This window comes from Anolis carolinensis, chromosome 3, assembly GCF_035594765.1.
Source record: "Anolis carolinensis isolate JA03-04 chromosome 3, rAnoCar3.1.pri, whole genome shotgun sequence".
NCBI classification, from domain to species: Eukaryota; Metazoa; Chordata; class Lepidosauria; order Squamata; family Dactyloidae; genus Anolis; species Anolis carolinensis.
In genome coordinates, this window is record NC_085843.1 from 288875039 (window position 1) to 288899679 (window position 24641).

Genomic DNA, 24641 nt, shown 5'->3' on the forward strand with positions numbered 1-24641 from the left:
AATGATCTACCCGACACTTGGACCCAACCTAATGGGATGAGCACAACGGGATACCACTACTGAAGTGTATGACTCAGTGGAATGTAATAAATGTGATGAAGTAGTATGCATTTTAACAATGCCTGAGAGGAAGGGAGGGAAGCATTTCTGCCCAGCATTTCTGTAAACCAATAAGTTGTGCAGACTCAGTAGCAAAACATAATCAGTGAAAGGCATACCAATAGACCATCCTGTTATCAAATGACAATGGAATGTCTGTACACACACCAACTATAAAATCCATTGTAACTTAAGACGTGGGGCACCCAGGGTGAAGGAGGGATCCTGCTTAGGAGCCCAGCTGAATAAAACCTGCTTTTTCCACTCCAGAAGACTCAGCGTTTCCTTGATCTCAGCAGCTATTGAGGGTCTCCTACATCACCCACTGCCATCCCGGGCCATCAGGAGGGTTCTTCATTTCCACAGACTTTTTTCTTCTTATTTCTTTGTCTCCGCCCCAAAAGAGAATGTGGATGGAAACTGGGGTGGCAACGCAAGTCATACAAGGCAGAGAGAGAGAGAGAGAGAGATGGGGATGGCAGGGTCGTACGTCCTTATAGAGCAGCGGTTCCCAAACTTATTTGGCCGGCCACCCCCTTTCCAGAAAAAGTATGACTCAGTGCCCCCTGGAAAGGGGGCGTGGCTTAGAGGGGTGGGCGTGGCTCCTGCTCAAGAGGGCGGGGCTGGGTCTCTCCCCTAGTTCAAGATACAGGGCTGGGAGGGGAGGGGGGGCACACATGGGTGGCCAGGACTGGGGTGGGCGGAGTTACGAGCTCTGAGGCAGGGCTGAGCTTCTATCCCTGTCCTGCGGCGCCTGCCAGGACAAAGGGGGCGGGGATAGAGGAGGGGGCGGGGCCTCTTCCTGAGTGCCTGACGGGGCTAAACCTCTCTACCCCGCCCGTGTTCTAACAAGCACCTCAGGGGAGGTATATAGAGGCTCAGCCCTGTCGTGCGCTCTTTGGAAGGAGGCCCCGCCCCTGCCCCTAGCCCCGCCCTTTAGTCCTGAAAGGCCTCTCAGGGGAGGTATAGAGGCTCAGCCCTGTCTCGGCTCTTGGAAGGAGGCCCCGCCCCTGCCCCTAGCCCCGCCCTTTAGTCCTGAAAGGCCTCTCAGGGGAGGTATAGAGGCTCAGCCCTGTCTCGGCTCTTGGAAGGAGGCCCCGCCCCTGCCCCTAGCCCCGCCCTTTAGTCCTGAAAGGCCTCTCAGGAGAGGTATAGAGGCTCAGCCCTGTCTCGGCTCTTGGAAGGAGGCCCCGCCCCTGCCCCTAGCCCCGCCCTTTAGTCCTGAAAGGCCTCTCAGGAGAGGTATAGAGGCTCAGCCCTGTCTTGGGCTCTCGGGAAGAAGCCACGCCCACTCTTCTAGCTCCGCCCCCTGTGTGTCCTAACAGGCGCCTCAGGTGCTCAGCCCTGTCTCTGGCATTTGGGAAGAGGCCCCGCCCCTCCTCTGGCCCCGCCCCCGTGTCCTAATAGTGCCCACTTTAGGAATCACTGTTATGGAGGAAGGAGAGAAAGAGGCTTAATCCCCATCTCGCCTCCCAGCCATGCTGCCATCCTGGGGAACTTGGAGTGAGCCAGGCCACCCACGAAACCTCACCTTGTGCGTACGTAATGCCAGCTCAGTGAAAAATAAAACACACGTCGTCTATGACCTCCTCAAAGATGTGGGATATGACCTGACACGCTTCACAGAAACTTGGACTCGGGCTGATCTTGGTCCAACTGTAGGGATTTCATCTGGGATTGCGGATAAGGAGGTCTGTGTTCGATGAGCTTCCTCGAAGCCAGATCAGCCCAGAACGAGAAAAAGAACTCGAGGTTTATTATTACAGAAGTTTATTATGATCTGGTCAAATAGGATGCAAGTACTAGCAATACACTTCAAAAGGAACAAGCCCATAGATAGTGTTTTCGACGAAACTTCAAGTGGGAGCCTTATATGGAATTTGCAAAGATACGACGATTGCCTATAAATACACACTGTATTACCCCATATTTTGGAAACCTTGGAAATAGATGGATTAGCACCCTTTCATTAAATCTGGAAGGTTTTATACAGAACCACAGATTTTGTATGACTTATCTATCCCACATTTAAGAGTCTTTGGATAAACTGATGAGTTAAATAGACTAGAAACGTTTACATAGAAGTGTATAAGCTTTGAGTGGTGATAAGAGGGAGAAAGAGCAATAGTGATAGTGATACATAGTAAATTTTTGTCTATATAATATTAAATTTCTTATATAGTAATATACAAATAGATTAAATTATTTTTAAAGATTTCTTGGGTAATAATTAAAATTAGATAAAGACTTGAAATAAACAATCTGACAGAATATGGGGGTTCTGTTGAGTCTTGTCCACCTGGTGTCTCAGACTCCCTGGTCGAGCTCAGGCGCTGGTCTTGGAGCGGGTGCTGGACCCACTCGGACCTTTGCCTCTGGGCGACCTCAACCTACCTCTGGAGGCCAGTTTGTCAGGTGCATCTTTGGGGGGCATGGGATCCATGACACACATGGGCCTATCCCACATGGTGTCCACACTCCGGTCATAGAGTCAGAAGAGACCTCGTGGGCTATTCATCCAGTCCAACTCCATTCTGCCAAGAAGCAGGAAAATTGCATTCAAAGCACCCTGAAAACCTGGCCACTCAGGCTCTGTTTAAAAGCCTCCAAAGAAGGAGCCTCCACCACACTCCGAGGCAAGGAGTTCCACTGCTGAACAGCTCTCTCGCTCACACACACACAGTCAGGAAGGTCTTCCTCATGCTCAGGTGGAATCTCCTTTCTTTCCTGTAGTTTGAAGCCACTGCTTCATTGTGTCCTAGTTTCTAGGGCAGCAGAAAGGAAGCCTGCTCTCTCCTCCCTATGACTCCCCATCATTCACATCTTGATCCATGACCCTCATCACGTCTCCTCTCCCTCAGCCTTCTCTTCTGGAGGCTCAACATGCCCAGCTCTTTAAGCCGCTCCTCATGGGGCTTGTTCTCCAGACCCTTGATCATTCTAGTTGCCCTCCTCTGGACACATTCCAGCATAGAGTCACCATCTCCCTTCAATTGCGGTGCCCAGAATTGGACTCAGTATTCCAGGTGAAGTGGTCTGCCTAAGGCAGAAGAGAAGAAACGGGGAGCATGACTTCCATCCCTGGCTCTAGGCACTAGACTCCTATGTACGCAGTCCAAATTCTCATTGGCTTTTTAAGCTGCCGCATGACATTGTTGGCTCATGTTTAACTTGTCATCCACGAGGACTCCATACACTTGATGCAGTTTTCAGCTTGGAAATACAGGTCTGTGGGTGGAGGTGATCAATTCCTTGCCAGGCAGAGATCACTTCAGGAGGACCTATCAAAGTGTTCTGCCCTCAAAGGCTAACGACTCCGATGAGATTGCAGGAGGCCTTAGAACAGAGGTCCCTGGACTTTGGAAGCAGGTGGCTGGCTCATGGTCCCTCGGACCGCTAGGAGACGGGAACACAGTTTGAAAAAAACATGAATGAATTACTGTGCACACCTATGCACATATCTATTTGTAGTGCAAATAACATGAAAGAAAAACACAATATTTCAAATGAAGAACTATTTTAACGAACATTATCTTAGATGTTATTTTATGTTGTTATAAGGTTGTTGATTTTATTTATTCATGTTTTTAATCTATGTTTAATTGGGCTCGTCCCCCTGTAAGCCGCCCCAAGTCCCTTTGGGCAGATGGAGGCGGAATACAAAAATAAAGTTGTTGTTGTTATTGTTGTTGTTATTATTATTATGATTATTATCATCATTATCATTATTATAATACAGTATTTCAGTGGGAAGTGTAGGCCTGATGAGATAATCAAGTTAATTAGGACTGTTGTTATTGTGTGCCTCCAAGTCATTTCAGATGCAGGGCAACCTAAGTGGAGGTGGGAGCCAAGTCAAGGAATCTGGAGGGCTGCATCAGCCCGCCAGCCTTCGTTTGGGTTCTATGGGTGGCATCACAATGATTCTATTGAATTCCTGGTCAATGAATGAATTCAATACAGTGAATATATATTGTACAAAACAGAATAGGAATAATAATGTCTGAAGCAAAACAGCTGAATCCATGCCAGGAAATGATGCTCAAAGACACACCTCATTGTGGGCTAAAACCAGGTCCATCCACCTCTCCAATTTTAGCAGTTTTGACCCTTATAAATCTTTTGCAAAAAGAGAAAGAGAAGAGATTAAAAGCAAAAAAAAAAGAGGCAGAAATTGTATATAATGCTTGAACTACACATCAAACTAATACATAAAATACAAAATTAAATCAGAAACAAACAAACCAACGAAAGGACTCCTTAACCCTAGAGTGGAAGACCATCAGTGCAGTTTTGGATACCACTATTGATGCAACTCCCGTGATTGTACCCACTACACTGTCTGGACCTGGTTGCATGGATTCGTTTCAACTTGTCTCACCCGAGAAAACCGACAGGATCCTCGGAGAAGTGAAAGCCACGACCTGCATCCCAGGGCCCTTCCCTATCCCAGGATCCGATCCCAGGTTTTCTGATTTAAACTGGATTATATGAATCCACACTGTCAGATAATCTGGGATAAACAGAAAATCAGGGATCAGATCCTGGGATATAGGGCCTGTCTGGAAGGGTCCCTAGACCCATGTCCCTCGTGGCTGGTTAAGCAAGCCAAAGGGAGTGCGATCTGGATAAGGGAACTAATTAATGCCTCTCTAGATCAGGGCTTGGTCCCCACTGTTTTGAAAGAAGCAGTGATTAGGCTCCTTCTAAAAAACAGTCCCTGGATCCGACAACCTTGGATAATTATAGACCGGTATCCAATGTACCAGTAAGACCCTGGAGAGGCTGGTGGCTAAACAACTCTGGGGATTTCTGGAGGAGGTTGATTATCTGGATCCTTTCTAATCTGCCTTCAGACCAGGTCATGGAACAGAAACGGCTTTGGTCACCTTAGTGGATGATCTACGTGGAGAGCTTGACGGGGAGTGTGACCTCTCAGTGGACCTCTCAGTGGCCTTCGATACCATGGATCGTGGTGTCCTTCTGAGAAGGTTCAAGGGGATGGACCAGGAGGCACTGTTCTATAGAGGTTCCGGTCCTTCCTTACAGACCGGTCCCAGAAGATGGTGTTGGGGGAGCTCTGAAGGACTCATCTTTATCCCCAATGTTATTTAACATCTACGTGAAACCGTTGGGAGAGATCTTCCAGAGTTTTGGAGTTTCATCTGTACGCGGAAGATGCCCAACTCCACGACTCCTTTCCACCTGGCCCCAAGGAAGCGGTCCTGCCCTTGAATTGTTGCCTGAGGACAGTGGTGGACTGGATGAGAGTCAATAAGTTGAAGCTCAATCCAGACAAGACGGAGGTACTGCTGGTGTCTTGGAGGGGCTTGGGTTAGCGTTAGGGAAATCTCAGGTGCGCAGATGGGGCACCCTGGACTCCACTTTAAACCTGGAAGCCCAGGTGGCGGTGGTGACTAGGTCAGCCTTCGCACAATTAATAATAAAAATGCATAATAATAATTTATTTCTTATAACCCTCCTCCATCTCCCCAAAGGGACTCGGGGCGGCTTACATGGGGACAAGCCCAGAGAACAAGAATTCAAAATGCAGTAAAAACACAATATAAAATACAAAATAGAATGCATAACACACAATTAAAGCTTGTGCACCAACTGCGTCCGTTCCTGGAAACTCCAGACCTGGCCTCAGTGGTGCATGCGCTGGTTACATTCAGATTGGACTATTGCAGTGCGCTCTACCTAGGTCTGCCCTTGAAGAGCAAACAGAAATTACAGTTAATTCAAAGAGTGGCGCCCAGGCTTCTGACGGGTGCTAACTTCAGGGAACGACTACACCTATCCTGAAGCAGCTCCATTGGTTGCCTGTCCGGTTTTGGGCTCAATTTAAGATGCAGGTCATTACCTATAAAGCGCTATACAGCTTTGGTCCAGCCTACTTGGAGAACTATGTCTCCCGACACATTCCGGGGGGAACTTAGATCCAGCCGGGAAACTTGAATTGCCACGCGAGCCCCCGCCAGTATGCGGTTACGCATCACTACAAGAGGCTCCTTCTCGGGTGCTGCCCCAGCACTCTGGAACTCTCTCCCTGAAGAACTAAGAGCTGCTCCATTTCTTCACAGCTCTAAGAAGGGGGTCAATTGAGCCATGGGAGAAGTTTGGGGATTTGCATAAGATATAGGGGGACATGCAAGGGGAGGAGGCCATGGTTTTACCTGATGTTTTGGATTTTATTGATTGATGTTTTATCAATCAATAATCTTTTAATGTATTCCTGATTGAAGGAATAATCTTTTAATCTTTTTATGTATTCCTTATTGAAGGATTTTATTGACTGGTATTCTGTTTTGTAACCTGCCTTGGGTCCATGTTGTGGAGATAGCCTAAATAGCCTAAATAAATAAATAACCTAAATAAGTAAACGTGTTAGAAATACTCTCCAGTGTGGATTCTATGATGTCTATGCAGACTGCGACTCTATGCAAAGCTCTTATAGGGTTCCCACCTCAGTGTGAATCCTTTGATGTGAACGTAGGTAGTCATTCCGAATGAAGCTTTTTCCACACTCCAGGCACTTATAGGGTTTCTCCCCAGTGTGAGTCCTTTGATGTGAGCGTAGACTACCATTATGTGAGAAGCTCTGTCCACACTCCAGGCATGTGTAAGGTTTCTCCCCAGTGTGAGTCCTTTGATGTGAACGTAGACTTGCACTCAAAGAGAAGCTCTGTCCACACTCCAGGCATTTATAGGGTTTCTCTCCAGTGTGAGTCCTTTGATGTCTACGTAAAGTTCCACTCCGAGCGAAGCTTTGTCCACACTCAAAACATTTATAGGGTTTCTCCCTAGTGTGAATCCTTTGGTGTGAATATAAATTTACCTTATGACTGAAGCACATACCACACTCCAGACATTTATAGGGTCTCTTCCCAGTGTGAATCCTTTGATGTCTACGTAGACTTCCACTCTCAGTGAAGCTCTGTCCACACTCCAGGCATGTGTAAGGTTTCTCCCCAGTGTGAGTCCTTTGATGTGAACGTAGACTTGCACTCAAAGAGAAGCTCTGTCCACACTCCAGGCATTTATAGGGTTTCTCGCCAGTGTGAGTCCTTTGATGTAAATGAAGACTTGCACTCTGAGTGAAGCTCCGTCCACATTCCACACATTTATGTTTATCTCCAGTGTGAGTCCTTTGATGTGTCTTCAGATGTCCATGCTGACTAAAGCCCTTTCCACATTCAATACATTTATAATCTTTGTCCTCCATTTTGACGGTGTTGTAATGTGTACATGTAATTGCAATTTGGACACTTGATTTTTGTTTTTCCCTTTCTGATGAAAAGTGAGATCAGCACCTTGAGAGGATTCGTTTTTCCCACAGGACTGGTTTCCTTACTGCTCTTTGGTTTCCAAATTCCTCCATATCCACTAGACGCTGATTTGTTGCTCATCACGGCAGAGGTTCCATAGAACCCTCATGTTCTGATCAAGAAAGAAGAAACAAAAAGTTAAACATGAAGCCCCAAACCTTCAACATTATCCTTTTCCCCCTTAATGGATCATGTGGAAAATGCAAATACCAAGAAATAAAGGCATGAAGTGTCTGAAGGACTTATACAAAAATCAGCGAAAGCATGAACATAACAGAGACAAAAGTTGGTTCTGGTTCAAAGGTGATTCAACAAACAAAGAACAAGGAAGAAAGAAAGGAATGAATGAGGGAGGGAGGGAAAGAAAGACATTAAAAAAAAGAAAGAAGGAAGGAGAATGAGTGCATTTAACCCAGCGGTTGAACTCAAGTTGCAGTTGAGGAAGCAAGAAGCCACCTTTTCCCCTTGCTTCAGGTAAGCCTTGACTTAGATTGCACTAGAAAACTGAGTGTATGCTTGATTCCTATGGTTAAAGGTTAGCTGCTCTGCTGGGGGCACCAGAAAGCTATGTGAATGCTTGTTTTGAAAGCGAGGCTTGTTACTTTAGCCAGCAGTTAATTGACAGTTTGTTTCCTTTGTTGCTGGAGGGCTAAGGGCATCTGACTCAGTTAAGGGTGTGATTGTTCCCTGTTCTTTGTAGCCAGCAGTTGAGTGAGTGGGGTTGTTGTATGTTTTCCGGGTTGTATGGCCATGTTCCAGAAGTATTCTCTCCTGACGTTTCGCCCACATCTATGGCAGGCATCCTCAGAGGTTGTGAGGTGACAACCTCTGATGATGCCTGCCATAGATGTGGGCGAAACGTAAGGAGAGAATACTTCTGGAACATGGCCATACAACCCGGAAAACATAAAACAACCCTGTGATCCCGGCCATGAAAGCCTTCGACAACAAGTTGAGTGAGTGTTTGTTTCCTGTTCTTTGATGGCTAAGGGCATTTAAGCCAGCGTTGCAAGCGCCTAGTGGCACGCGTGAAACAATATCTTCACTAACACACACCTTTACAATACATACAGAAAACAAAACAATACAAAATAAACATATAAAGGGGGACGTGGCTAGCAGTCTGCACATAACATGCAGACACACTAACCCTACAAGAATCTTACTTGAATCCTCACTCACCACGAGATGGAGCAAAAGCAAAACCTTCCCATCACATGCATAAGCTGTGGCATGTTTAGCTTCTTCACACAACAACTACTTAACTACATCTGTACCAATTGCAAACAGATGATTCTCATGGAACAGAGGATCCTATTCGAAGACCGAATTAAGACCCTTAAGGACATTCAGGAACTCGAGCTCTTCTTGGACACGACACAACACGCTGTTCTAGATATGCAACCCACATCATACTAACACGAACATGATAAGGAACCTTATAAGGAGATCACTTCAAATGTGGACAACCCTTGTGGACAACTTCTGCTCAGCTGGAGTTACACAATAGATTCCAAATTCTTATGCCACCAACACCTGATCATGAAATACGAGGGTTATCCAGAAAGTTCATTACGTTTTGGAATTAAAAATAAACAAAGTTTAGGAGAAAACATTTACCATATTCAGTTGAAAGCCAGACCCAAATACCAGTTCTCACCATAGTCCCAATTGAAATCTAGGCAGTTATCATAGCGATAAAAGTGTTTGGAAAGCCCTCCCCCCCAACATTTCCGCCTGGCTTGCGTCCTGAACCAGGCTGGCTTCCCTTCCCTCAGCTGCGCACATGCTGCACTCAGCTTTCCCCACGATCTTCCTGAATTGCTCTTCAGTTTTGCAAATGCTTGCAAGGAAGGTTTTTTGGACAGGAAAGGTGTGCTTCTGGCAAAACCTTAGAAGAGCACCTTCCTTGCAAGCATTTGCAAAACAAAAGAGCAATCCAGGAAGATCGTGGGGAAAGCTGAGTGCAGCACATGCGCAGCTGAGGGAAGGGAAGCCAGCCTGGTTCAGGACGCAAGCCAGGTAGGAATGTTTGGGGGAGGGGAGGGCTTTCCAAATACTTTTATCGCTATGATAACTGCCTAGATTTCAATTGGGACTATGGTGAGAACTGGTATTTGGGTCTGGCTTTCAACTGAATATGGTAAATGTTTTCTCCTATACTTTGTTTATTTTTAATTCCAAAACGTAATGAACTTTCTGGATAGCCCTCGTACAACATCTTGGGGAGGATCACAATTACCTAGATATCACTCAGTGGACCATCCTTGATCAATGTGTGGGGTAGAGCCCTGAGTGGGATCACTCTCTACCACATTCACACTTACATAATCACACAAATGCTCTGTCCCCAACCATAGACCATCTGCAACAGGAACACATTTGGGAGAATGACAGGAGAATGACCTACACACTGCCTTGTATGTATTGTTCTGGGCATGGCCCCATGTAAGCCGCCCCGAGTCCCCGTTGGGGAGATGGTGGCGGGGTATAAACAAAGTTTATTATTATTATTGCACAAAGGGGGCCCAGTCAATGCTCAAAGGAAACAGGTCTTGGTAGTAGGCGACTCCCTCCTTAGAGGAACAGAAGCTGTCATTTCCAGACTGGAAGGCATGGTTTGAGAAATATGCTGCCTCGTGTCACTCAGAGGCTCACCAGGCTCCTCAGGCCCCATCACCCTCTTCCTTTCATGTTGATTCATGTAGTAACCAATGATACTGCTAGGCATACCTTTCAAAGGACTTTATTTAAAGAATGGACGAAAGAAACTAAGCTGAAGCTGCTTATTTGAACGTGAAAATAACAACAAAATCTGGACACACAACAGGACACAGCAAAGAGAAGCACGATGGATTCTTCTCCTTGACTGAATCTATTTTCAAATACTCTTTTGCTTTATCTTTTTTTTTTTGCACTAACCCACCTTAAAGAAGAAAGGAAGCTCAACTCATGATTCTCAGATAAAGTGTCAGGAGTAATGCTTTGGCTTACTCGACCACAGCCTGTTTTTCCAGGAGGGTGGCCTAATGGCAAGGGATGGGATGCATCTCACACAAGTTGGAAAACACCTTTTTATTCACAGACTCACAAACCTCACCAGGCACACTTTAAGCTAGGTCCACTAGGGGAGAGGGCAACAACCTTGCGAACAGTACTTTATCCATGACCACAGGAAACCGCCAATAGGCTAAATGGAGGGTTGCACAAACACAACAAGTACCGAGAGCAGAGAAATCCCAAATTAACAGCTCAGGGGAAGGTCCCAGGGGCTTACATGTCTTTACACTAATGTACAGAGCATGGGAAATAAACAAGATGAACTCTGACTTTTAGCACAACATCATACTTACGATGTCATAGGCATCACTGAAACCTGGTGGGATGACTCCCATCACTGGAATGTAGACATTGACGGCTATAACCTCTTTCAAAGAAACAGAACAAGGGGGAGAGGAGGGGGGAGTAGCCTGATGTGTCAAAAAAAGTTATGTTGCAGAAGAGATGGAAGACTGCAATCCAGGAAACCAGCTTGAAAGCATCTGGATAAGATTCAAGGGAATTAGGACTCAATAATAATAATAATAATAACGCTCCATCTTCCGAAGGACTCGAGGCGGCATATACTGGGACAAGTCCAAAACAGTAACACAATAAAATCACAATATAATAATAATAATAATAATAATAATAATAATAAAACTTTATTTATACCCCGCCACCATCTCCCCGTGAGGACTCGGGGCGGCTAGTAATAAATAAATAAATAAATAAATGATCCCAGCCGGCAGGTGGGTGTGGCCTCCTGCCCCCTCCCCGCATTTGCTGCTGCTCCCTCCTCCTCCTTTATGGATATACTCCCACTCAGATATTTTGGCTTTTAAAAAACTAATTACTGGGATCACTGTGTTTTAATTAATGTTTATTGGTAGCCCCTGGCGGGTTAAATGGCTGAGTTGTTGAATTTGCTGACTGAAAGGTCGGTGGTTCAAATCTGGGCAGTGAGGTGAGCTCCCGCTGTTAGCCCCAGCTTCTGCCAACCTAGCAGTTCAAAAACATGCAAATGTGAGTAGATCAATAGGTAGCGCTCCTGTTGGCAGGAAGGTAATGGAGATCCAGTCATGCCCATGGCCACATGACCTTGGGGCGGCTACGGACAACGCCAGCTCTTTGGCTTAGAAATGACGAGCACCAACCCCAGGGCCGGGCACGAATGGGCTTCATGACAGGGGAAAACCTTTACCTTCACCTACTGTTGATTGTCTAATCTATCTATTTGTTTCATGTTGTTTGATCTTTTTACCGATTTGTCATTCTATTGGATATATAATGTATTATATTTACATATCTGTGCTGTAAGCCGTCCCGAGTCTTTTCGGGGAGAGATCAGTAAAGATATTAACAACCACCATGTCAGGTACACAGAGAAGTCGCTGGAATCCACAAGAAGCAGGTGGGCAATGTCAACAGAAAAGAGGAGGAAACCATGAACAGGAGCACCATCTGGACACCAGTATTAAAAAACTTCTAAAATTAGGACGGGAAATAAAGAGCAACACCCAAAACATAGGGGAATTCCAGACAGGAAACAATCAGGGCCAGCTAACACCTCCCACGAAGGGATCCCCCAGGCAGGAAGCAGCCTGGCTTTGAATCTGCAGGGCCATTCAATGCTAATCAAGGCGGCCAATGGCAAGATCCACACCGGCCTCCAACAGACAAGGGCTCTTCCTTCCTCCCGCCCTGGGCGTCACTCCACAGGGATAACTATAAACCCCACTGGCCTCGTTTCCAACAGACCTCACCACCTCTGCGGGTGCCTGCCATAGATGTGGGCGAAACGTCAGGAGAGAGTGCTTCTGGAACAAGGCCAGGCAGCCCGGATAACTCCAGCAACCCGGCCATGAAAACCTTCCTTCGGCAACACGTCAATAAAGAGTATTCTGATTGTTCCCCCAAAGGCGCCCCCCCCCCGCCCCCACTCTCTCTCTCTCACCTCCTTCGAACACGAAGCCAGACTTCCTTCCTTCCTTCCTCGTTCGGCCTCCGTGGCTCCTCCTCCTCCTATGGAAAAGGGGCGGGGCTTGCGGTGACGTCACCAGCCCCGAACGAGCACGAGCCGCTGTTTCTTCCTCAGGGGCCCGCCCCCTTCCTGGCCATCCCACCAATCCGAGCCGGAGAGCCCCAGGCAGGCAGCCAATGGGAGGGCGAAGGGCCTCTGAGGGGAGAAAGGCCAAGGAAAGAGGGCTGCTTCCTGGCCGGGCGGGAAGGCGGCGGCGCCACGAAGAAGAAGAAGAAGAAGAAGAAGAAGAAGAAGAAGAAGAAGAAGAAGAAGAAGAAGAAGAAGAAGAAGAAGAAGAAGAAGAAGAAGGCGGCCAGAGGCAGAGAGGTAGATTATTGCCTTCATCCTTCCTTCCTTCCTTCCTTCCTTCCTTCCTTCCTTCCTTCCTTCCTTCCTTCCTTCCTTCCTTCCTTCCTTCCTTCCTTCCTTCCTTCCTTTGGCGGTCCCTCGTAGATCGAGGATGAGGGCCCCCCAGGCGCGGGGTCTTGGGGGCGGGTCCGTGGGTGCCTGAGGAGATTATTAACACTGTCGTCGTCGTCGTCGTTGCCTCTCCCTCTGGGGAGGGGGGAGGGGGAGGGGCGGGGCCTGCCTTCCTTCCCCGGGGAGACGCCGAGGCCTCCGTGGCCGCCAAGAGCCCCCCCCCCGCTCGCCCCCTCCCGCTGTTTCCTCTCCTTCACCAACACTTGAGCATCCAGCATCCGCGCTCAGAAGGACCCCCAGACTGCGGACCTGTGTCCTCAGGGGGAGTGTAACCCCACGGAGCATAGGTAGCCACCCTGTAGCCACATTGGCCCCACGACTGACCAGGAGGGCCTCTGTCGTGTCTGGATTAAGCTTCAGCTCGTTAGCCCTCACCCAGTCCGTCACAGTGGCCATCACTGCTCCGGGATCCGGGGGGGGGGGGCTTCCTAGGTTTAGGCGGAAAGGAGTAGTAGAGTTAAGTGTCATCTGCATAGAGATGGCACCGAATTCTAAAACTGGATGGCCTTGTCCATCGGTTTCATGTAGATGGTGAAAAGCATGGGAGAAAGAATGGAACCTTGCGGGACCCCACAGGTCAATGGCCAGGGGTCCGAGCAGGTGTCCCCCAGCTTTACCATCTGGGCGCGACCCTCCAGGAAGGAGCAGAGTTCCTGCAAAGCCATGGCCCCAAGACCCATTTTGGACAGCCATCCCAGAAGGATACCATGGTTGATGGTATCGAAAGCCACTGAGGGGTCCAAGAGAACCAGCAGAGACACATCCCCTGTCTAGTTCTCTGCGGAGGTCATCCACCAAATCAACCAAGGCCGTCTCCATACTGTGATCAGGCCTAAAGCCAGACTGCGATGGATCTAGATAGTCAGTTTCTTCCAAGAATTCCTGGAGCTGAGAAGCCACCACTCGCTCTAGAACCTTGTCCAAAAAGTGGAGGTTAGAGATTGGCCGGTAGTTGTTAAGACCCGAAGAGTCCAGGGACATCTTCTGGCACTGCTCTAAGGTTGGCGTTTAAGTCGGAACGTATGAGTGACTTTATCTGCAAAATGATGGGCGAACTTGCCACATCGAGTTGACAGATGGTCAGGGGGCACCTCCCCCTCGGGAAGACGGAGGAGCTCCTTGACCATTCAAAACAACTCTGCAGGTCTATTGATTGCAGATGCAATGCGGGCAGCCAAGAAAGCCTTCTTGGCTGTTCCCATTGCTGCGGAGTAGGCCTTCAGTGAGGCTCCAGCCTGTGTTTGGCCAGATGCGTTTTGAGTCTTCTGCCAATGGCACTCTAGCTCACGTCTCTTCCGCTTCATCACCGCCAGCTCCTCAGTAAACCAAGGGGCAGACTTGACTCTGCGGAACAAGAGTGGACGTTCAGGGGTGATCCTGTCTATTGTCATGGTCACCTCCGAGTTGTAGAGGTTGACCAGAACATCGACAGAATCATCTGCCACCATGACAGGAAAATCCCCAAGAGACATCAGGAATCCATATGGATCCATAAGTGTCCTGGGGCGGACCATTAACGGACCTAGCATTTAACAGCAGGACCTAAAGACTGGAGGGCCTGTCATGTTGGCTGTCCTGCTTAACTTGCCTCAGGGTCGCAAGAACTCTGTTGCGCTTCTCCCTGGGATGGCATGCCTGACCACGTCTCCCCTTCCCCAACACGACCTCAGTAGTAGACCTTCGGTCCCAGAACCCCCCCCCCCCCCCCGGGATACTGGCTAGTTGAGTTGGAGTAGGCAATGGGCTTGAGGGCGACAGTCAACTTTCAGCTGTCTGGGGGCTGGAGGAAGTTCTAGGGAGGGGCCTCGCCGGGGGGGGGGTCTTGTGGCATCAAGACCGCAGGATCAGAGAGAGTCCTTATAGGGGGCCATTCTAGGGGCAGGGGTTGGTGCTGTTCTTGTTCGAGAATTGGGGACACTAATGGGGAATCTGGGCCCTTCCTACGTACTTGTGGAGGCTTATCTGGGGATCTTTGGAGGCTGTTTGGTGCTCCTCTATTTTGGGGGCCTATTTTCCATCTTGCAATAAGTGGATGAATGATTGAGTTCTGGAAGACCCTCCTGATGCGGATACCCCAGTAATTCAGCTGCAGTTTGTATGCAAGCACCTCTTTCGGTGTTGTTGTGTCTTCGAATGTGATTAGAAAATGAGAGGTGCGATTATAATAGTCTCTATGGAGCCATTAGATGGATCAGATCCATAGGGCGTCTACCTAGAATTTGTCCCAGGGAGACCTTAGTAGCTTTCAACGAACGCCACCTGCCCCTATTTAGAAGGGAGTCTGAGACTTCGAGAGCCAGCTTGTTTGATTGCAAAATATATAATAATAATAATAAACTTTATTTTTATATTCTGCCCCATCTCCCCGAAGGGACTCAGGGCGGCTCACAACAGGGAAAAGCCCGAAACAGCAACACAACATATTTGACAAAAACTTAAAACATTCCAACAATACACAAAATAAAATAATGGACAATACATTAAAATCCAAGCAGATAAAATCAGAGTAATTAAAAGCAAACCAGCGGGGACAGGTTTCATAAAGTGCTGTATCATGGAAATGAGTAACAGTGATAAAGTGCCATACGGTTTTATAAACATAAAAAAGTATTCTAATGACAGCTCTATTGGGCCTATTTATTCAAATGCGCTCAGGAAACAACCATGTTTTCAATTCCTGGCGGAAAATGGGCAGGGAAGGAGCTAACCTGATCTCCTTAGGGAGAGAGTTCCAGAGCCGGGATGGGGGCCACTGCCGAGAAGGAAGGCCCTCTCCCTCCCTCGTCCCCACCAGCCGCATTTGAGACAAAGGCGGGAGCGAGAGGAGCGCCTCCCCGGATGATCTTAGGGTTCGCGTTGGTTCGTAGGAGAGGAGGCGATCACGGAGATAGGCACGTCCTGAACCGTTTAAGGCAGGGGTCCCCAAACTTTTAAAAAAGGGGGCCTGTTCACGATCCTTCGGACCGTTGGAGGGCCGAACTATAGTTGGCTACCGAGCAATAATAAATAACAACAACAACAACTATAAAAAAAGAGGGTTGGAAGAGACCCTTTGGGCCATTGAGTCCAATCCCCCTCTGCCTTTGTGCACCGAAAGCACAAAACACCCCTGACAGATGGCCACCCAGAATCAATAATAATAAAGAGGGTTAGAAGAGACCCCTTGTGCCATTTAGTCCAATCCCCTTCTGCCTTTGTGCACCGAAAGCACAAACAAAGCACCCCTGACAGATGGCCACCCAGAATCAATGTTAATAATAATAATAATAATAATAATAATAATAATAATAATAATAATAATAATAGAGGGTTGGAAGAGACCCTTTGGGCCATAGAGTCCAACCCCCTTCTGCCTTTGTGCACCGAAAGCACAAGCAAAGCACCCCTGACAGATGGCCACCCAGCCTCAATGTTAATAATAATAATAATAATAATAATAATAATAATAATAAGGGTTGTAAGAGAAGAAGAGACCCCTTGGGTCATTTATCCCAACCCCCTTCTGCCCTTGTGGTGTGGGGGCCGGATAAATGGCTTTGATGGGCCGCATCCGGCCCCCGGGCCTTAGTTTGGGGACCCCTGGTTTAAGGCTTTATAGGTAATAACCTGCACCTTGAATTGGGCCCGGAAACTTATCGGTAGCCAGTGGAGCTGTTTAAATAGGAGGGTTGACCGCTCTCTACAATTTGCTCCCGTTATTAATCTGGCTGCTGATCTCTGAACCAACTGAAGTTTCCAAACCGTCTTCAAGGGCAGCCCCACGTAGAGTGCATTGCAGTAATCCAACCTGGAGGTGACTAAGGCGTGGACCACCGTGGCCAAGTCAGACTCCACGAGGTACGGTCGCAGCTGGCGCACAAGCTTTAACTGTGCGAAGGCCCTCCCGGCCACCACCGACACCTGAGCCTCAAGCGTCAGCGATGAGTCCAAGAGGACCCCCAGGCTGCAATGGCCCTGCGTCTTCAGGGGGAGTGCGACCCCGTCAAGCACAGGTAGCCACCCTATGCCCTGATCGGCCACACGACTGACCTGGAGGACCTCTGTCTTGTCAGGATTAAGTTTCAGCTTATTCACCCTCATCCAGTCCATCACAGCGGCCAGGCACCGGTCAAGGATCTGAGGGGCTTCCTTGGAGTTTGGTTGTTGTGTGGTTGCAAGTATTGCAGGCTGTCTGAGTCTGGCTTTGTTCTGTGGATTCCTCTTGCAGTGGCCCAAGGTGGTCCCATATATATTTCCCCCTTAGAATGCCCATCGCTTGCAATCTGGCCCCCTCCCCACACACGTCTTCATCCTCCCCCTCCCTTCTTCTGTCAACCGACCTCAGACCCTCCTCTGCCCCTCCCATTCCCTCCCATTAACCTTCAAGAATCAAATTACAAGATGCTAATATAAGAGAAAGAAGAAGAGAAACAAAAACTTCACCGCATCAAGACAAGCAAGAGGTGTTACAAGTAAAACCAAATGACTAAATGAACTCTATTTAAGAAGTCCCCATATAGAAGAAAGGAAGCACAATCCCCCCATCCCCCCTTGTACTCTGTCCTTACCCAAACCCACCCACCCCCTTCTTACTCACCCCCTTTTTTCCTATTCCCCACTCCAGATTTTATTACACTCATTAACCAATCCTCCTCCATATGACTTGAAGCTGCTTCTTCTCTTATGTTCCAAATCCACAAGTTATCAGCTGGAGTCTTTGCAATTAAGGGCACACCTGCAAAAAAGTGATCCAGCTTTTTGCTCAGTGTCTCTATGTTTTGGAAGATAAGACATGTCGACTGTCCCAGCAGTTCACACGTTAGATAGTTCTGTAAGTCTCTTGGTAATCCATGGGCCTTGTCTGCCATCTATCCATTAGTTATTCTCTTAAATAAGAGGAGCCATTTTGTGGATTTGGGGTGTGATGGTATTTTACTACTATAGTAGGCCCTCCCCATTCGTATGGTTTAGGGTCTCGGGACCCGCACAAAAGTTAGAAAGCATGAAGTACTTTAGGATACCCCAAACCTTCTTAATCCATTGACCATATATAGTACACAAAAAGCACAATATATTTCTTACCAGTTCATTGTTAAACAAACTTCTAAAGAGTTTTTGTTTACATTTAGTTCTTTTGCAGCTGTGATTTTCCAGAAGAGGCTGCAAAACTCCAAACAATCCACAAATTATTATGTATAAGAAATTTGGGAATGAAGAAATTTATGACAACTAAACCTGCAACTGTGGAGGGCTAGCTGTATTTAAATGCTGAACTAAGGTTCAAACCAAACACATACTGAAAAAGAAGTTCAAGCTTTGTTGAGATAAAACAGACAAGACAGTGAAAAGCAATAGATGGTGATCAAAGCAATGAATATATATTGTACAAAACAAAATAGGAATAACAATGTCTGAAGCAAGACAGTTGAATTCAAACCCATGCCACCAACACAGAGGCAGGAAATGATGTTCAAAGATAATCTAGATTAGGCATTTAAACCCAATTTTGGGCTAAAACTAGGTCTATGCGCTCCTCCAGTTTTGACCCTTATAAATCCTCTTTTTCAAAAATAAAAATAAAAAAGTGAAAAAGAGATTAAAAGCACAAATACAAAAAAGGCAGAAATCGCATATACAGCAAACTACATACAGCAAACTAATACATAAAATACAAAATTAATTGGAAACAAGCACATTAATTAAACATATACCTACACAGACACACACATTTATTTATTATTTATTTACAGTATTTACATTCCTCCCTTCTCACCCCAAAGGGGACTCAGGGCAGATCACAGAACACATAAACAGCAAACACTCAATTCCATCATACACAGACAACAGTACAGATAGAGGTATATAGGCATTTTCCCATCTTCGGCATCCTGAAGGTTGTGCTCGATTCCAGCCATGAGGCAATGCTGTCACTCCATCCTCCATGTCTAAGAGCCCTGTTCACAGGCTTCCTTTTTTTGATCGCCACATTTTTCTGGTGTTTCCTTATGGCACCATTAAAATATCTCCACAGTAAAGTGGTACCTATTTATCTACTTACAGCTGTTTTCGATCTGCTAGCTGGGATGAAGATCGGGCGCTCACCCCCCGAACCGGGCTTCGAACCGCCAACCTTTCAAACTGGCAAGATTTATTGCAGCTGGTGGTGTAACCTGTTTGCTAAAACCTGGCCCAACAAACCGAACAAACAAATGAGCAGACAAGGGTACATTTCTAAAAGCTTCATTCTATCTGTTACTTATTCTTCTACTCCCTTTAGATAATGTTATATAACCACACTTATACTTTTGATAATACTCTTCCAATTAACAAAATGTATTTTAGCTAACTATTACAGGAGTTTCTGGATGGGAATTTGTGTTGTTGTGTTTTTTTGTACTTGTCTTTTGCTGTTGATATAGTCAGAGGACTAATCAATAAACAAATTTATCTGTGTTGTTGTGTGTTTTCTGGCCTGTATGGCTATGTTCCAGAAGTACTCTCTCCTGACGTTTCGCCCATATCTATGACAGGCATCCTCATAGATGTGGGCGAAACATCAGGAGAGAGTACTTCTGGAACATGGCCATACAGGCCGGAAAACACACAACCCTGTGACTCCAGCCATGAAAGCCTTTAACAACAAATGTATCTGTCTTTCTACTTGTTTGTCCAGTATTTTCAACAAATAAATTTCTAGTTGAGAATCTCAATTTTTCTACAATACACCTCATATGATAAAATGTCCCAACTCTGTGCTTGCATTTCCAACATTTACGAGAGTTGTTTTATACATGCTAGAAAGACTCTCTGGTGTCAACAATCACCATTCTCTCCAGTGTGAATGTCTATGTAGACTATCACTTCTTGTAAAGCTCTTTCCGCATTCCATGCATTAACAGAATTTCTTCCCAGTGTGAATTCTGTTATGAACATACATGGCACCTCTGAGTAAAGCTCATTCCACATGCCAGGCATATATAGGATTTCTCCCCAGTGTGAATTATTTGATGTGAAGGTAGGTAGGTATTCTGATTGAAGTAAATTCCACATTCCAGACCTGTATACGGTTTTTACCCGGTGTGAGTACTTTGATGTGAATGTAAACGCCTCATCTGAGTGAAGCCCTTTCCACATTCCAGGCATGTATATGGTTTCTCCCCAGTGTGAGTCGTTTGATGTGAAAGGAGACTTCCACTCCGAGCAAAGCCCATTCCACACTCCAGGCATTTATAGGGTTTCTCCCCAGTGTGAGTCCTTTGATGTGAATGTAGGCTTCCACTCCGAGTGAAGCTCATTCCACACTCCATGCATATATAGGGTTTCTCCCCTGTGTGAGTCCTTTCATGTGAACGTAGACTACCACTCTGAGTGAAGCTCATTCCACATTCGAGGCATGTATAGGGTTTCTCCCCAGTATGAACACTTTGATGTGAATATAGATATTCCCTACGAGTAAAGCTCTGTCCACAATCAAGACATTTATAGGGTTTCTCCCCAGTGTGAGTCCACTGATGTGAACACAGACTTCCATTCCGAGCGAAGCTCTCTCCACACTCCATGCACTTATAAGGTTTCTCCCCAGTGTGAGTCCTTTGATGTGAACGTAGATGTGCACTCTGACTGAAACTCTGTCCACACTCCAAGCATTTATAGGGTTTCTCCCCAGTGTGAGTCCTTTGATGTGAATGTAGATTTCCCCTCTGAGTGAAGCTTATTCCACACTCCAGGCATGTATAAGGTTTCTCCCCACTGTGAATCCTTTGATGTAAATGTAAATGTGCACTCTGACCGAAGCTCTGTCCACACTCGAGGCAGTTATAGGGTTTCTCCCCAGTGTGAGTCCTCTGATGTGAATGTAGATTTCCCCTCTGAGTGAAACTCATTCCGCATTCCAGGCATTTATAGGGTTTCTCCCCAGTGTGAGTTCTTTGATGTCTCTTCAGATGTCCATGATGACTAAAGCCTTTTCCACATTCAAAACATTTAAAAGCTTTCTCCTCCATGTAAACAGTGTTAGGTAGATATAATTCAAATATGGACACTTGACTCTTTTTTCCCCCTTTCTGGTCTAATGCAAGATCAGCAACTTGAGATGATTTCTTTTTCCTATAATGCTCTTTGGTTTCTTAATTCCTCAATATCCACTAGAAGCTGGTTCGTCACACCAGAGATGGCTTCAGGGAACCCTCCCGTCCCTGCTCAAAAAAAGAAAAGCAAAACCTTCTTTACCTACATTATCCTCTTTTCCTGCATGGATCATGTTGAAAATTGAAATACCAAGAAATAGAGGAATGGAGTTTCTCAAGGATGTGCACAGAAACCAGCAAAAGCAACCACAGATTCATAAAAACAAGGAACAGATTCAGGTGTTATGAGTGAACATAACAGAGAGAAATAAATAAATAAAGGTTGGCCTGGCTCAAAAGTGATTCAACAAACACTTGGCAAAGAATTAGATAATTAAAACTTGGGCAGTAGGGGCTAATAAACGTAGAATTTGTTGGATTATGGTTGTATGTATATGAAATGTAAATCAAGTGTTTTCTGCTGTTTTGTAAGAGTGTGTTTCAGCAATGAAACAGTTAACAGCAGGCTAGTTTTGACTGGCATGATTTCCGGCCTTGGAGGTCGGGGACTTCCTGCAGACTGAGGAATGTGGTTTCTTATCTCTCAGTGTGTGTTTGAGCTGTGCTTGCCCGAGCAAAGAGGCTGTAGAAGAATGCCAGCTCAGAGTGATGGCTTTTGCATTGCTTTGTAAATATGTTTATAGATATTGAATAAATGTTTGGACTTCAGACTACAGATGTGTTTGAGTCTGACATTGAAGAGAGGAATTGGTGTGGCAGCCGATTCACCAATTCATCAGGGTGCTGGAGGAGATGATTGATGGAGTTTGGAGAAACCCCCACCCAGCTCGCACCCTGACCTCCACCACGCTGACAGAATTTCCAATTCAACATTCTACTCTCTGCAGGAAAATGGAGTGGCTAGTATTCAGTTATTCTGAGGCCTGCCAATCGGGAGAAGTACTGGAATTAGATTTTGATGAGCCAAAAGATGGACCAGAACCGAGAAATCAATAAATGGGAGGGATCACTGCTTGTGTTTAAAGGACAGGATGGACCATCTATCTATACACAAAATTAAAGTGAAAATCTGTGTGTGTATGTGGCAGAGGTCTCCACTTAAAGAGACAAACTGCCCAAACCCATGGTGCTGAGGAGCCACCAAAAGCATTCGCTTCAATGAAATTTCAGGTTATAGCAAGTGCCATGAACATGTAGCCCAAACCCTGCCAATGTGCTCCCCAAACATTATGGCCCACCACCCAAGGAACGCTTTCATTTAGGGACAATTTCATCCCAGATTTTATGTGTTTCCTCCATCACAGCCAGGCATCCCGGTGTACCTTATGCTCTCCATTGGTGCGGAATTTGCATGACCCCGCCCACTGCCTCTTCCTTAATCCTTTCCTACTCTTTTCAACGCTGTCTGCATAACAAACAGAACATAAGTGAGCAGCAGCTAAACATACTGAAGGAGTCTGGGGAACTGTCTCCGCATGATAGGTGTTGTAGTTCACCCTGCATCAAGTTAGAGCACCGTGACCCCCACCAACAAGGACCTGGACTACAGTTGGCACACAGAACCCCAATGACTTGGGGGGAATTCACCTTGATTTATAATTCCTATAAATCTCTCCAAAGACCTCCAGTATTTTGTTGGTTACAAGGATTCTGTATGCCAAGATCAACATTATAAAAACAATACATTACATTAATCATAAGAACACATTAAAAGCATAAAATGTGCAAAAAAATAAGTAAAATGAGATAAAATGAACCACCAGGTTGATGGAGGGGAGTGGTACGAAGGGGACATTTGAGCATTTGAACTAAAGTGCAGTAGTATAGTTATAAAGTGCTTTGGGGCAAACGACACGATGGAAACATTTGAGAGATTGATGGAGATGGACGTCCAATTAATTATGAAGAAGGAAACTAAAAATATATTCATTTAATTTTGGACATGGGGACTAAATTATTCAAATGCGCAGCGAAAAAACCAGGTTTTTAATTGCTTTTCTCTAACACAAAGCCATGCAGATAAAGATGGAATTAATTAATTAATGCATCTACACCAGGCCTGGCCCAACTCGGCCCCCCTCCCTCCCTCCCTCCAGGTGTGTTGGACTCCAACTCCCACCATGCCTCACCGCCTCAGGCCCTTTCCTTTTCCTTTTCCGGGGCCTGAGCCGGTGAGGAACGGTGGGCGCTGGAGTCCTGGAGGGAGGGAAGGAGGGAGGGGAGGGAGGAGGGCCCGAGTTGGGCCAGGCCTGACTGACAGCCATGGGGCGCGCGCGCGGGCGGGCGGGCGGGGGGGGGGGGCTCGGCGGCCGCGGAGGGAGGCCTCGGTTTCTCCCGGGGGGAGGCCCGCACGCCCCGCCCCGCCCGCCCGGCCCGCCCCTCAGGGAGACCTACCCCCTCTGGCGCCACCGCCGCGGAACTCAACGGCGGAGGCCCGGCCGAGACCCCACGAAGACGAAGCCACGCCCCCTCCCCGCCTCCTCTTCGGAGGCGGCCCTCGGCCTCCCATTGGCTGCGTCCCCGCCCACCACAGGCACCCATTGGCTTGCTGCCGCTCCCAGGCTTTGATTGGCGGAGGGGCCGAGAGCGAAGAGAGGCCTCCTGGCCCCGCCTTCCCGCCCGCTTCCCAGAGGCCTCTTCTTCTGCGTGCTGTCGAAGGCTTTCGTGGCCGGGGTCACGGGGTCGTTGTGTGTCTTTCGGGCTGTGCGGCCATGTTCAGGAAGCATTCTCTCCTCAGGAAAAAGACAACAACCCTGCCGCCGCCGCCTCCTCCTCCTCCTTCTTCTTCCTCAGGCCCCGCCCCCTTTGGGTGGGAGGCGCAAAGGAAGCGCCTGTCCGTGTTCCAGCAGCACTCTCTCCTGACGTTTCGCCCACATCTATGGCAGGCATGCTCAGAGGTGGTGAGGTGTTGGAAACGAGGCCACTGGGGCCTGTTTATATCCCCGTGGAGTGATGTCCAGGGAGGGAGAAAGAAAGAAAGAAAGAAAGACAGAAAGAAAGAAAGAAAGAACGCTTGTCTGTTGGAGGCGAGTGTGAATATTGCCATTGGCCCGCTTGATTAGCATTGAATGGCCTTGCAGCTTTAGTGCTTGGCTGCTGGCCTGGAAATCTATATATATAAAAGAGTGATGGCATCACGGCGACCCACAAAACAACAAAACTACAGGCCCCCCAACCTCGAAATTTGACGACACAACCCATCACCCACGGCTCTAGGTTGATACAACAAAAAGAAAAGAAAAATAAAGTCCTAATTAGAGAGAGAGGAATAATTGCTTTTATCCAATTGCTGCCAGTTAGAAGGCTAAGCTCCTCCAACTTGGTCTCCTAGCAACCCAATAAAAAATAATAAAAAACACTAAAAAATAATTTAAAAAGCTAAAAGATTAATACAATAAAATACTATAATAACAGAAAATAACTAAAAATAATACAAGAAAATAATAAAATATAATAAATAAAAAGATAACTTACAATAAAATTAATTAAAAAATACAAATAACGTCAAATAAAAATAACACAACAAGTTTTAACCAATACCACTACCACTTTGCCACAGCAACGCGTGGCCGGGCACAGCTAGTAAGTAAATAAAGAACAACA

At 46.8% G+C, this 24641-nt stretch overlaps 2 protein-coding genes and 1 non-coding gene across 3 annotated transcripts; 1 reads left to right on the forward strand and 2 right to left on the reverse strand.

Annotated features, from left to right (window-relative positions):
• Nucleotides 1-1852: 1852 nt before the first annotated feature.
• Nucleotides 1853-12531, reverse strand: LOC107983814 (uncharacterized). Its single transcript, XR_010004918.1, has 3 exons — nucleotides 12427-12531; nucleotides 6569-7542; nucleotides 1853-3495 (listed from the first exon to the last, which is right to left on the reverse strand). It is a non-coding gene; the product is annotated as an uncharacterized LOC107983814 (transcript).
• An 83-nt stretch (nucleotides 12532-12614) lies between these two features.
• Nucleotides 12615-21751, forward strand: LOC103281974 (myelin transcription factor 1-like). Its single transcript, XM_062976960.1, has 3 exons — nucleotides 12615-12819; nucleotides 19012-19174; nucleotides 21100-21751. The coding sequence occupies exons 1-3, from the start codon at nucleotides 12630-12632 to the stop codon at nucleotides 21221-21223; spliced, it is 477 nt and encodes a 158-aa protein (XP_062833030.1). The 5' UTR covers nucleotides 12615-12629; the 3' UTR covers nucleotides 21224-21751.
• Nucleotides 18306-23531, reverse strand: LOC107983813 (zinc finger protein ZFP2-like). The gene is made up of 2 exons (XM_016999031.2): nucleotides 23433-23531; nucleotides 18306-21146 (listed from the first exon to the last, which is right to left on the reverse strand). Exon 2 carries the CDS (start codon nucleotides 20952-20954, stop codon nucleotides 20022-20024), a length of 933 nt encoding a protein of 310 aa, XP_016854520.2. The 5' UTR covers nucleotides 20955-21146; nucleotides 23433-23531; the 3' UTR covers nucleotides 18306-20021.
• Between the last annotated feature and the right edge of the window lie 1110 nt (nucleotides 23532-24641).

Excerpts from the sequence above, each read along its gene's own strand:
- LOC103281974 (XM_062976960.1), top strand. The coding sequence starts at position 12,630 with ATGGGAGGGCGAAGGGCCTCTGAGGGGAGAAAGGCCAAGGAAAGAGGG. Across the intron at positions 12,820-19,011 it reads AGGCGGCCAGAGGCAGAGAG|CTGTTTTCGATCTGCTAGCT; the intron begins GTAGATTATTGC and ends ATCTACTTACAG. Across the intron at positions 19,175-21,099 it reads AAACAAATGAGCAGACAAGG|AAGCTGGTTCGTCACACCAG; the intron begins GTACATTTCTAA and ends AATATCCACTAG.
- LOC107983813 (XM_016999031.2), bottom strand. The coding sequence starts at position 20,954 with ATGGAGGAGAAAGCTTTTAAATGTTTTGAATGTGGAAAAGGCTTTAGT.